The sequence below is a fragment of the Epinephelus lanceolatus genome, chromosome 3, assembly GCF_041903045.1.
Source record: "Epinephelus lanceolatus isolate andai-2023 chromosome 3, ASM4190304v1, whole genome shotgun sequence".
Taxonomy (NCBI): Eukaryota; Metazoa; Chordata; class Actinopteri; order Perciformes; family Serranidae; genus Epinephelus; species Epinephelus lanceolatus.
This window is the reverse complement of record NC_135736.1, coordinates 10,164,148-10,177,814: the sequence shown is the minus strand read 5'-3', so window position 1 is coordinate 10,177,814 and position 13,667 is coordinate 10,164,148. Positions and strand designations below refer to the sequence as shown.

General features: G+C 40.4%; 1 protein-coding gene across 2 annotated transcripts in view; it reads right to left on the bottom strand.

Annotated features, from left to right (window-relative positions):
• LOC117255555 (multiple PDZ domain protein) overlaps positions 1–13,667 on the bottom strand; it is a 63,357-nt gene that overhangs the window by 13,491 nt on the left and 36,199 nt on the right. The window contains exons 22-32 of one of the 2 annotated variants that reach the window (XM_033624580.2): positions 12,051–12,251; positions 11,286–11,463; positions 6,256–6,366; positions 5,792–5,857; positions 5,243–5,311; positions 4,652–4,751; positions 3,301–3,509; positions 2,782–2,873; positions 2,533–2,662; positions 2,246–2,338; positions 8–82 (exon numbers count right to left, since the gene is read on the bottom strand). In XM_033624580.2, the coding sequence (XP_033480471.2) occupies positions 8–82; positions 2,246–2,338; positions 2,533–2,662; positions 2,782–2,873; positions 3,301–3,509; positions 4,652–4,751; positions 5,243–5,311; positions 5,792–5,857; positions 6,256–6,366; positions 11,286–11,463; positions 12,051–12,251 (1,324 nt within the window). The remainder of the gene's footprint in view (positions 1–7; positions 83–2,245; positions 2,339–2,532; positions 2,663–2,781; positions 2,874–3,300; positions 3,510–4,651; positions 4,752–5,242; positions 5,312–5,791; positions 5,858–6,255; positions 6,367–11,285; positions 11,464–12,050; positions 12,252–13,667) is intronic. The other variant, XM_078164827.1, reaches the window with a different exon arrangement.

Below are 13,667 nucleotides of genomic sequence, written 5' to 3'. Positions count from 1 at the left end.
TTTGCACCTTGTCCACTGACAGTCCTGCCACAGGTTCATCACCCACTGCTATGATTCTGTCTCCAACCTTAATCCTGCCATCCTGCACCCAGACAGAAACATGAATTAAAAAAAGGAAGATAAGCAAAATTGTATGAAAGTGTATATAACACAAGAATGGAGAGGAAGTGAGATCAAAAACCAAACACACCCTCTGGACAAATATCTGAATAACTGTTGCCTAGGGGCCTACGTGAAAGCTTATTGTTACATGACGACATCACTTTAAAACATGGAACCATCATCTCAAGGTTACCATGGTTTAGATATACCAGAATTATCAAGAGATTAAAGCTATCACATCACAGTGTGCAGTAATGTAGAGCTGATTGGCACCCTTTTAAATTTAATAGATTATTGATTGACAAAGTTATAGTCACACCATTGGGGCTTAATACTGTACATGCAAAAATATGATGAAATTATGTGCAATCCATGTGCTGAGATAATTCCAAGAATAATTCCAGACATTTTTCATAGAGGTGGGTGGATGCGGCACCTGAAAATCTAGAAGTGGCACAGCAAAACCAAAAGTCATAACTGAATTTCAGCAAGTCTGTTATAACGCTTTAGCTGGTTTATAGGGTAGCTGAAATACTTTTGTTTCTTCTTTTACAATTATCTGATGTGCATGGTCTAATAGTGGTACAGTTATCATTTTGAGTTCAACAATAATCCTGGTATAATGTGTTATGTGTCTATACATGAATATGTGTTGAGCGATTAATTGTTCTTCAAATAGGCTTGTTGTCCTTTCCAGTAAGAAGACAAATATACAGCTTTGAAGCTAATTTAAACTCCCTTTACATATGAAAATAGAAACATTCATTTCAAATGTTGTGAGCATCATTGCCTACATATTTCCATGTGTCCTTTGTGCTGGTATAGATACATCCAATAGATGGCACAAGAGGGCAAAGTCAAAAGTTTCCCACAACAACAAACATGGCGATGGTGGGGAAGGTCATAATTATAACATAAATAACATGTCATGTCTCCTTTAAAAGATTTCCTTAGTTAAGAAAAAAAAAACGTTATTTTACAGTGGTAAAAGTTTCAATTGAGATAGTTTGTTTGCTTGGGCTCGTGCTTGTGATGCCGGTTATCATCTCACAGAGTTGGCTTATAGTTAGATAAGGAAAAAATGGCGGAAGAAAAGATGACAAGAAAACCATATTGGTCAGAGGAGAAAATGATTATACTTCTGGAGGAATGCAATCATAGAAAGCACACACCACAGAGTAAATTTGATCCCCAAACACCAGAAAACAGGAAAAAGGAAGAAATTGCAAGGAAAATAAATTCAGTCGAATCATAAGTGTAAAATCAAAAGTGTACAGAACAGAACACTCTTCTCAGGGTGTGTTAGTTTTTTTCATTTATCACCATAAACTCTGCCATGTTGCAGTTAAGATAGAGTAGTAGTGAAGGAGAAAACCATAAATACTTAAGTGAACTAGGACTTTGAGGAAAATCTCAACTTATGGTGTTTTGTGCAACTGGCCCTAGGATTTTACATACAAAATATATGCCCATCTTATAAAATCTGGTGCACTGTTGATTAAACTACCCAACATTTGATAAAGTTGTGCAAAGGTCCAGTGTTTAGAATTTAGTGGCACCCAGTGGTGAAGTTGCAGATTGCAACCAACTGAAACTTGTCCCGTGAGCCAAGTGTGTAGAAGTGTCCAACACAAAAATGGCAAAACACAAGAGGCCCTATCTAGAGCCAGTGTTTGGTTTGTCCATTCTGGGCTACTGTAGAAACAACATGGCGGACTCTGTGGATGCAAACCCGCTCTGTATGTAGTTATAAACAGCTCATTCTAAGGTAATGAAAACACAATTCTTTTTTTTCCAGGTGATAATAAACTAGTGCAAAGATAGTTATGAACATTGTATACCATTTCTGCCAATAGATGCTTCTAAATCCTACACACAGGAACTTTAACATGGCTCCACCTTGCCTGTCTTAAGCATTAAAAGCTGCTTAGATCTTAATGCACCAGTAATAATAATCCAATAACATAACACAGCACTCTGACAGGGAGCCATATGCATAATAAATGAACAAGTGATGATAATTCATACACATTATAGATAAGAGAGGGACCAGTGAAACTAAAATGGTTGAGGCTACATGAAAGAATAATGTTATGCAATGAAGATGTTGAAGATTATGATGATGCTAGTGGTGATGTCACACCTTACTGGCAGTGCCGTGCTGGATCAGGGACCTGATCACCACTCCTTCACTGGACTCCTCCTCTGCCAGGCAGAGGCCAAGACCTGTGTGATCCTGAGGGGACATTGAGATAACAACCAACAGTTAGTGAAGCAAACAGCTAATATATTTAAAATAACGTGGGAAAGTCACTATATCTTTTACTGCGTTTTGCTACTATCACTCAAGTGGTTTGCTCGAGCTGTTAAGATATGTGCAGCTGGAGGCCTGACAATGGTTAATGCCAAGATTTACTGAAGGTATTGCACCTGAGGCAGGATGATGTGCTGGATGTCTCTGGATAATCCTCCACGCTCTGCAGAGTCTGTCTCAGAGCCGATGGTGTCCTCACACTCTGTCGTGGATCCCTGTGCCGTTTGACCCAGAGCCGCTTTATTCCTGGTGAAACAAAACCAAATCTGGTGTTATCCCTGAGCTGGTCATTTAACACTTACGTCCTGTTTTGTTAAAGTTTGAGAGAAATGCAAATGCCACCAGTAAATCCATCTGCATGTTACCTGATGAGAATGATCTTGACTTTAGATGGAGCATTATTGATTATGGTGGAGGCGTTCTGGTGACTCCGACCGTACAAGATCTGACCGTTGATCTGGAAGAAAAAAAATCACGTCGTGTTCTGTCTCCACCGATCTTTTTCTTTATCCCATCCACCTCCACTCCCATCCACCTCCACATAAATCTGTCTTTCTGCCATCTTCTTCTGACTCTCCTCCCCCTCTCAGCCTCTCCTCTACCTCGATTTTCCTCATCATGTCTATTACACGGTTGCTCATTGCGAGAATCCAGCCCAGCACCAACCATCCTTCAAATGGTAATTTGTCTGATAAATCTTCTAGTGCAGGCACACTCAACGCTCTCTACTCATCCATGCCTCCTACCCACAACCCACTGCTCTCTTTTTGCTGCTCTCAATTTGTCTCTCTTGGACTCTAACCATCCTTACCCCACCGAAAAACTCTATTCTCAACCCTCCTAAATGACTGTCCCTTACTGTCCCCATTCACTTTCCTCCTTACCTCCAGGAGCTCATCTCCGACCCGTATCCTCCCATCCAAACCGGCAGGTCCTTGAGGGTCAATATCCGCCACGTGGACACTCATGCGGGCCCTGGAACCATCCTTGTTCCCTGAAAGGCTGATTCCCAGGCCATGAGCTGCAGGGTCCTTCTCCAACTCAATCATGTGGAGCTTCCCAGACAGGCTGCCATAACGCTGAAGCATCTTTTCTAGGAGAGACAGAGTTAACAAGGAGGAGGAGGAAAGTGTGGAATGCTATATGTTATGACTGACACTTCATGTGAAGAGGAAGCAGTACAACCTAAAGAGCTTGTGTGAGCGTGTGATGCTGCAATCTGTCTGTGTGCTGCCTACATCCGTTTGCATTTACTCATGCTCATAAATATTTGTGTAACTGAAATTTTTATATGTGTAAATAGTCACAGACTCCCTTAGAGGCACCCTGTAGACCACTAGTAGCACCATGGATCAATGTTTCCGTGAATGGGTCTCTATTATGTTTGTTTGTGTCCGTGTGCACAAGGACAACTTTGCAACAGCATGGCACATACTGATCCATGGGAAGCCAACAATAATATACCAAAACACTTTATGAGAAAAGAGACTGTATTCAACACATTTGTTAGACCTCAAGGATACACACAGTGCATTGTATAAGTAACACTGAATGAAAACAGAAATTTTGTTTGTTAACAAGAAAACTCCACAGGGCACGTCTACCACTATAAGTGTGTAATGCAAATAAAAGAATGTGTAGAACTTGAATAAGAGTTATTTCTTTGTGCAAAATAAAAGACTGGAATGTCAGCAGTTCTCATCTGAATATCCATCCTATTCATACAAATGAAAGTTGCTCTTGCAGAACATACTGCAGATACACGTTCTTCAAGCTTTTGCATCCTTGGCTCATAATGCATTCTCAATAAAGTCTGAGCCTGGACAAGTGGCTCCACACATGACTGCCACCCTGATACAACTGCTGCCACCCCCATGATAATCATTAGAGGCTGATATTACTGTCTTTGAGAGTGGCATGCTCAATTTTTTAAGCTAGCGTGATGGTACCTTGTGAAACTAGATAATCTAGTGCATCCACTAGTACTGCTCATATTGCTCTTCGTGGCTTTCAGATAATGGACCTTCCGATACATGTCCAAATTGTGATCATTCAAAGAGTATCCCTGAATGTGTGAGACTCCTGGCACAAAGTCTGCCTTGGCCAGAGGACATCAAGTGACCTGCACTGTGCGGAAATGGCTGCTACACTAAAATAGCCACACATCTCCTGTTCCTGGGTGCTTTAAAGGATCCCTGTGTGAGTCTGTGTGACGTCCTCATAATGCAGACTTACTCCTGCCAGTATCGCTCTCATCCTCAGCAGCCGTTGTGATTGGTGTTGTGACAGTTGCAGGGCTTCTCCGATCCATTCTAACGCATGTTGGCGAAGGTACCTTGGGAGAAGTTTTGCATTATTGAACAGGCAGAGTTGGAGATGCCTCAGGGGTCCTTCGGGCATGAGTTGGACTACCCCTGAGGCTTGTTGAACGTGCTTGATGTAGCAGTGGGGAAAAACTGACGAACAAGATGAATTAATGAACACAGTTTTAATGTCAGCTAAAAATAACATGAAAGATGACCAGAATCATGCATTATTTTGTAACCAACTTACAGTGCATGGAAAAATAACTTCAAAAGAATGCACTGTCTATTTAGAGAGTTATGCATCTCCACCAAAGAGAAAAACAAAGGGTTTAAACAAACAAGGTAGCTGCAAGGGACTTTGAACTACAAGGGTTCTATCTACAAATATGCACTTTTAATTAAGTTTTTTGGAAGTTGGCTTAGTGCAAATGCTAATGCAAGGCTGCTTTTAAGATGGTGCATACCCAGGATAACACATGCAAACACACATACACACACAGACACACGGCAATGTACCAACCTTAAAGGGAGTGGGTGTGAAGGGGTTTGTAGGGGAGAGACTAAGGAACAGACTGGGAGTCTCTGCTTCCTACGATCATGAGGGGAAACACAGATATAGTGCTGTACACATCACCACTAGAACAGCCATCTACCTCTCAAAAGACCCTTTAAAGCTCCTCCATTCTTTTTGGAATACCATGTGGGTGTTAATGACTCATCACTCTATATATAAGATAGTGTATACATAACATCCTCTATACACTACAGCCGTACACAGCCAAACATCAGTAACTGTGTGGGAACAGAAACTGAGAAAAAATGATTTCACAGCTTGTCATCTGTTCCAATCAAATATAAAGTAGCGGTCACGACCTTAAAAACACACACACAAAAAGTAGCTACTGCTTTTGACTTTGTAGGACTGGTCAAAATTGCACATTAAGTGCATATAATTTTCTATACTGTACAATCATTATTTCAAAGCTGGAATAAATTTTACACCACGTTTCTCTCTTTAAAAGAGCAAACAGCCTTGTAAAGCTCCAAGTATCTGGTAGGCCAGTGTTACCTTGCTGCTGTGTGAGTTAGACTGTGGTGTTGGAGTTAGTCTCTCATGGTTGGTGAGCATAGGGGACTGTGGGTGAAACACAAGATGCAGAGAAATCAGATGAACATCTATGTGAAACATACTGCCGATGCTTTAAATAATTCATCCAATATGTTATGTTACATACTAGATAGGTTTCAGTCAAAGATAATTTTGTTCAATAGGCTTTGTGTCCAGAGGACATCATATTGTAATGCTACAAACTCCCACGCACAACACTGTTGAAACTTGTGATGGAACAGAATATACACTGCACCTTTTCTTTGCAGTTGCTGAGTATTGAGATTCAGTGTGAAAGAATCTGGAGCCACGAGGGACTCAACTGCTACACAATGTAATGTATGCATACCTGAATATACACTGCACAATGTATTTGAAGGTGGCAGACATGCATTATTTTTTGGCTGTTTTCTGAGATGCAGTACCTGAGATCTGTGCTGTCCAGACTGGACCAGGAAGACCACAGAGTCTCCAGCTCTGCGGATGGCCTCCACCGCCTGCTCATGGCTGGTGTCTCTTAGGTCCACACCACACACCTTGGCCAGAACAACACATAAAACAGCAAATGTTGAGCCAAAAGACGTTACACTTATCTTGTGCAATTACCTGTAAAATACAGGAGTCACAATCTTCTGTCAATCTTGTAAATCTACAATCATACACATCTCTCTCTCTGTATAGAGATGGCTACCTTGACAAAACCAAACGACAGCCTCCAGGGCTAAAAAATTTAAGTCAACTTATAAGTGCCATAAACTGCAGTTCCTTGAGTGGCCACTTGAGGCTGGCTCCAAAAGTGAGACCCCATAGAACCTCAAGTTAAAATGCCCACGTTTACAACAGAAACAAATGTTTACAGCCTGGTACAAAAACAACAGCTTTGGTCTCTATAGCTAATTTCTCCATTCATGACAACTGTGCGGGGATTGAATTTTTATACAACTCACCCGTTTAAATGTTATTAAGGCTTTAAGTTATGCATGATTAAGGTTGTGACTGCTTTGAGTGACAGTTGGGTGCTGTCCACTGACAAGCAGCTACCATGGTAAAAACATTGGTTAGGTGATGACAATTGCGTAACCCCAGAATCATAAGGTGTAGATGTCACCGTAGCTGTCACTTTTTCATTGTGTTTTCCGTTCCTAAAAATGTCTTGTTCAGAAAATGAACCTGCTGCCATGTATTGTTTCAAAATTTCAGAAATGCTTCAATAAAAAATACAAGTGGTAAAGTCTTGTTTAGCATTTGGCTGTACTAAAAAACCCTCAAAGGAGATGGATATTCAGTTTTTTCAGGAAGTAACAGGCTTAAAACCATTAGTTTTAATGATTTTAAGCCTGTTTTTTGGCTAGTCAGATGTAGAATCATCAGATTTAGGCTGACATTCTCCCTTGCCTTTGCTATCTGTGTATTAGGCCTACCATTTTCATTTCCCCTTTGCTGTGGGAAACAACAATAACTCCCAAGCTAACAACTTAAATGCTGAAAAAAGCAAGTTTTAAGAAATATTTGGATTGTGCAGTAAGGCATGCCTGCTTTGTTTTTTCGGAGGATTGCTAAAAAAGGATCTTGAACGAGTAAAACAACTTGTGGACACACCTCGGACTCCGTCTCGCAGGACTCTAATGCCCATTGTTGACCTGTTTCCTAACATGGCCAGTATGATATGATCTGCCACATCTTCTTACCTTGGCAGCAGCATGTGCCAGTGACATTGACTTCACAAATGTACTGATGTGATCCACTTCACACAAGCCTCTGTAATAGCATTGTAATAATGTTCTACAAGAGCCACATAGAGCAAATTGTTTGTGTTTTAACCAGTCCAGTGAGCTCTTTCAGAGCTAAAGAATAGTCATGCTTCACCTCTAGGGTACTGATTAACAACTTTTGGTTGTCCTTTTTGTCACTAAAAGTCAAAATCATAAAATCATTTAGTGACATACATCTGTTTTTGTTTTGTTTTTTTCTTTTTTTGTGGCATTTTTTTTAATGACAGTGCTTGCTTCCTCACATCTACATTTCCACTAAATAAAGCTACTCCAGACAGTATTTTCTAAGGGCACCAACGCTGCATCTTGGGCTTAGCTCCTTCCAAGATGACTATGACTTTTTTTTTAAGAAACACAAATAAAGTATTTTTCCCCCTATAGCAGAAAGATAATCTGTGATTCTAGACCTTTCTCTTGCACTGACACAGCACTGACAAGATAGGTCTGGCTGCATACAGTGTTGGGCTCATTACTCTAAAAATATACAGTCAGGTCCATAATTATTTGGACAATGATACAGCTGTCATCATTTTGGCTCTGTACACCACCACAATGGGTTTTAAATGAAACAATGAATACCTGCTTAAAGTGCAGACTCTCAGCTTTCATTTAAGGCTTTTTTCAAAAATGTAGTATGAACCGTGTAGGAATGACAACCATTTCTTCACACAGTCCCCCAACTTTAAGGGCTCATAAGTATTTGGACAAACTAACGTAATCATCAATTAAACAGTCAGTTTTAATACTTGGTTGCAAATCCTTTACAGTCAATGACTGCCTGAAGTGTTGGACACATAGGCATCATCAGATGCTGGGTTTCTTCCCTGGTGATGCTCTGCCAGCCCTTTACTGCAGCCGTCTGCACTTCCTGCTTGTGTTTTGGGTGTTTTGCCCTCAGTTTTGGCTTCAGCAAGAGAAACGCATGTTCAGTTGGATACAGGTCAGATGATATGACTTGGCCATTGCAGAACATTCCACTTCTTTGCCTTGAAAATGTCTTTGGTTGCTTTTGCAGTATGCTACAGGTCAATGTCCATCTGCACTGTGAAGCATCGTCCAATGAGTTTTGAAGCATTTGGTTGAATCTGAGCAGATAATGTAGCCCCGAACACTTCAGAATTCATCCTGATGCTCTTCTCAGCAGTCACATCATCAATAAATACAAGAGAACCAGTTCCACTGGCAGCCATACATGGCCATGACATAACAGTACCTCCACCATGCTTCACTGATGAGGTGGTGTGCTTTGGATCATGAGCAGTTCCTTCCTTTCTTCCTTCTCTTGTCTTCCCATCATTCTGGTAGTTGATCTTTGTTTTATCTGTCCATAGTATGCTGTTCCACAACTGTACAGGCTTTTTAGATGGTTTTTGACAAACTCTAATCTGGCCTTCCATTTTTAAGGCTAACCAATGGTTTGCATCTTGTGATAAACCCTCTGTATTTATTCTAGTGAAGTCTTGTCTTGCTTACAAGAGCAGCAGGGTGAATTCTGAAGTGTTGGGGCACCATTATCTGCTCAGATTCACCCAAATGCTTCAAACCTCATTGGACGATGCTTCACAGTGCAGTTGGACATTGACCTGAAGCATATTGCAAAAGCAACCAAAGACATTTTTAAGGCAAAGAAGTGGAATGTTCTGCAATGGCCAAGTCATATCATCTGACCTGAATCCAACTGAGCATGCGTTTCTCTTGCTGAAGTCAAAACTGAGGGCAAAACACCCAAAACACAAACAGGAAGTGCAGACGGCTGCAGTAAAGGGCTGGCAGAGCATCACCAGGGAAGAAACCCAGCATCTGATGATGCCTATGTGTCCAACACTTAAGGCAGTCATTGACTGTAAAGGATTTGCAACCAAGTATTAAAACTGACTGTTTAATTGATGATTATGTTAGTTTGTCCAAATACTTATGAGCCCTTAAAGTTGGGGGACTGTGTGAAGAAATGGTTGTAATTCCTACACGGTTCATACTACATTTTTGAAAAAAGCCTTAAATGAAAGCTGAGAGTCTGCACTTTAAGCAGGTATTCATTGTTTCATTTAAAACCCATTGTGGTGGTGTACAGAGCCAAAATGACAACAACTGTATCATTGTCCAAATAATTATGGACCTGACTGTATATTCATTAACGTTACTCATTCGTCTCTACAAAGTAATTCTGTTACTTTACTTATTACTCCCTGCCAACAGTAATTCTTTACACTACTCGTTGTGTTACTTTTCCGTTACACCCCATAAAATTGGTAATTGCGTATCTCCCCAAATTCAGATGTCTGCCTCTGTGTGAATGTCAGGGTGATCGCTGTTAAATGTAGCTAATGCTAGTTAGCTTCTATTTACCTGGGAGTTATCAGTTGCCTATGATCGTTATTTTCCCGAGGCTCTGCCCGAAACACGGAGAGTCACGCATGGAGCAACATTTCATCCACAATATATCCATCCACAAGCTTCATCACTTCTTTGAAGCTGCAGCTGTCCACCACTAAAACCCAGTTTGGGTTGTTTAGCTAGTGTAGCGCTACAGCCGACCTTTGGTGGGGTGTATTTCCTGGAGCTTTACGTTGTTGAGTTGGGGGTCATAGTAGCCGAGGTGTTTCAGACCGGAGGTTTGAGGACGTGTTTTTCGCAGTGGAAAGAGTTTTAGTCCGACTACACACAGAGACAGTGTTCTTGTCATCTTTCCTCCTGACAAAACCGAAGTAATGGGAATATTTCCAGCCGCTAAGGTAAGAGTTTCAAACTAACGTTAGCTTGCTGCTCAGTGACGCAGCACGATGATTATGATTATGATGATGAGATTATGATATGACCGTTGTATTTCAAGTCAGTAGTGGTGTGATAACAAAAGTAACTTCGTAACGAGTTCTTTGGTTTGGAGATACTCTAATATTATTACTGAAATTTCATTAGTAATTAGTTACACCACTCGATACTGGAAAGTGATAAGTAATTACTGTAACGCGTTACTAGTAACACAGTGGACTAGTTTATCGCTGGCAAAATTAGCATTAGCATTACTATTATCAAAGTTAAACAGACAGCCAAAATACCAAACTTATGGTTTCAAAACAGGAGGCCACAAACCAATGGGTGAGTCATGGTGACTGTTTAATGGTGAGGTTTCTAATGGCAGATACTTTGAATTAAACTCTTAACAGATGTTCCACATTAATTTAAATATACATTATTTTACGACATACATTTTTTGCCGAGAGACACAGTAAGATACACTGTAGTATTACAGTGTGTGCTGTATTAGTTTGTGTGAAGGACTACTGTAGCCTACCTAAACACCCGTGTGTACAATTGCATTGCAATGTGCAATCCTGTATTGTATAATGACTATAAAGCTTAACCTTGGACCTGCAGTAGATAATACGTATGTTGGTGTGAATTGCATTTTATGGCTATTTAGGCAACAGGATTGTTCATTACTACAACATTATCATCAGATCATCATCTATCAATACAACAGATGCCACAAACAATACGAGCTTAGTGCATAAGAAGCCACAATACATACAGTCCTTTTTATCCTTTATCACTCAAATACAGTATGAACATAAACACACCAACACTCTTCTTTCCTGCAATTTCTGTCTACGGTGCGCACACACAGAGCCAGGCACAAACACACACACACACACACACACACACACACACACACACACACATACCTCTAGTATCCTGTCTCCAGTCCGGAGGGTGCCATTATATGCTGCCGGGCTGTCGGGGCTGATGTGCTTGATGAAGACTCCCCTCATCATCTCTCCACTGCTCAGTCTCCGGCCCATGCCTCTGCCTCCCATTATGCTGATACCCAGGGACTGGCCTGGCGCTCGAGTAAGCCTCACACTGGAACACAAAGCAGGATACAAGGAACATCCACATATATTGTGGAGCTGAGAATCCTTCTTACAGTATGGGTTACAGTGATGATAAATGCATGTCCTCTGTATGCCTGATGAGGACCTACTTGGTTTGAAACATTACTGCACAAGAAAGAGAATTAATCCAATGGGTGTGCTTTTTTTCTCCTCTCAGTCCCTGTCCGCTGCTTAGGGCTGCGGATCAAGTTTCAAAGATTAAGTCAAAACAATAGAATATTATACCTGCCGGGGAGAGACGCACAAAAGACGGTCTTTGCATGCAGTGTGGCTTATGTGATTTATCCGAGCGGGATGCAGTCATAAATGCGATAAATGCAGGTTGTGAAAGCAGTCGGTTTCTCCGGGCCTAAGAAATATGAGCGTGTTGAGTCTGTGCTGTGCTGCTCTACCCCTGCTGTGAACATAACCTGAGCACACTAGGATTTTACTAAGCCTTCTCTGGCAGAGAGAGGATAAAGGGCATCATGGGCAGAGTGAAAAAAAAGAATCTGAATAAAATCTAATGGTAAAAAAAAAAAATCACATTGCTACTTGCATTGCTGATTCACTAACCTTCTAGGCTGGTCCCAAGAAACTGTGGTACCAGAATGAAGCTCCTCATCTCCCTCCTCTTTACCATCCACCTTTATCTCCACCTCCAGCTGTGGTACTTTCCCATCTGCACTACTCTTGTCCTTTTTCTCCTTCACAATCTTTCCATCTTCTTTTCCTTCCTGCTTCTTCATGTAAGGTCGAGATTTTGGAATCTGCCAACTGATGGTGAAAAACATGCAAACATTAATAACAATGAACCAGTGTGTGATGTGGAATGAAAAAACTGACAATTACATACACTATTGTCTGTGTTCAAAGTAGGCAGAGGAGGATATGAAAGTTTCATGTCACAATTAAACTGACAAAATTAATTCACGATACTATCTCAATAATAATAATTCAATAATATACACAAAACCCTCAAAATAACACTAAAACATACTAAATCACTTTCCCTCACAGTTTTGGTAAAAAAAATATTTTTAATACATTACAGAAAGGACACATCTTTTTTCTTTTTTTTTTTTAGCGCACATCCTTTTTTGTGAAAAACAAACACTCTTAAAGAGCCACACCTCTCAACTATTTAAAATGTTGCCATATCTTTCAATATGGAATATGCCAATGCTTGATTAAGATCTTTTCTAATTTTTGTTTGTTGTTGCTGTTTTTATACCTATCCAGCATTTTTTTTTTTGCAGTCTCTTTTATTTTTACCCAGCAGTCTCTCTGGGTGCTGCTGGAAATGATACTTATGTTAATCCTGTTCACCACCATCAACTAATTGTGAGTGTTTAACTCAGAAAAATATGAATTAAATTAACTGATTTATCAATAAGTCAAATTATAGAAAAGGAACTGGCAATATCTTGTTAATTGATGAAGTGTTTTACGGTCTAGTGTGTAGAATTTAGTTGCACCTAGTGGTGAAGTTGCAAACTGAAACTTCTCTCGTGTGCCAAGTGTGTTAGTGTGTCCTCATACAATGGTTTGTATGATAGCCTTTAAATAAGCACCCCACAAGTGATGCTACATACTGAACATAAAGTTACTATGGTTAGGTTTAGGAATAGAAACATGGTGATGGCATACCTTAAAATGACTCAAAGTTCACATGGTTCCAAACAAACACTATCCTATGTTTGGCGACCCAGCCTACTCCTGTCAACACATTGGTCACGTGATAGCAGCCTTACCACATAATGAGTTACACATATATAACTGGCTCAAGATTGCTTAGGATAATGAATTTTGGTGCTTTGCTTTTCGTAGGAAAGCGTACAAACAGTGCACGAGGGCAGCCTGAGTGTGTAGGGGAGCTATGGTGGCCGATGCGAAAATGCGAAAGGCCCTATCCAGAGTCATTGTTTGATTTGTCTGTGATTTCTACTGTAATACAACATGGTGGACTCCATGGAAGATGACCTGCTCTGTATGCAGACATACAGCTCTTTCTCAAGGAATGAAACCACAGCGATTTTTAGTTTCAGGTGAATATACTCTAATGAAAAATAGCTATAATAATTATATACCATTTCTGCTAATAGATGCCACTAAATCTGACACACAGGACCTTTAAGTCAATTATTAAGCAAAAAGGCCAAACATTCTTTCATCCCAGCCTCTCAGATATGG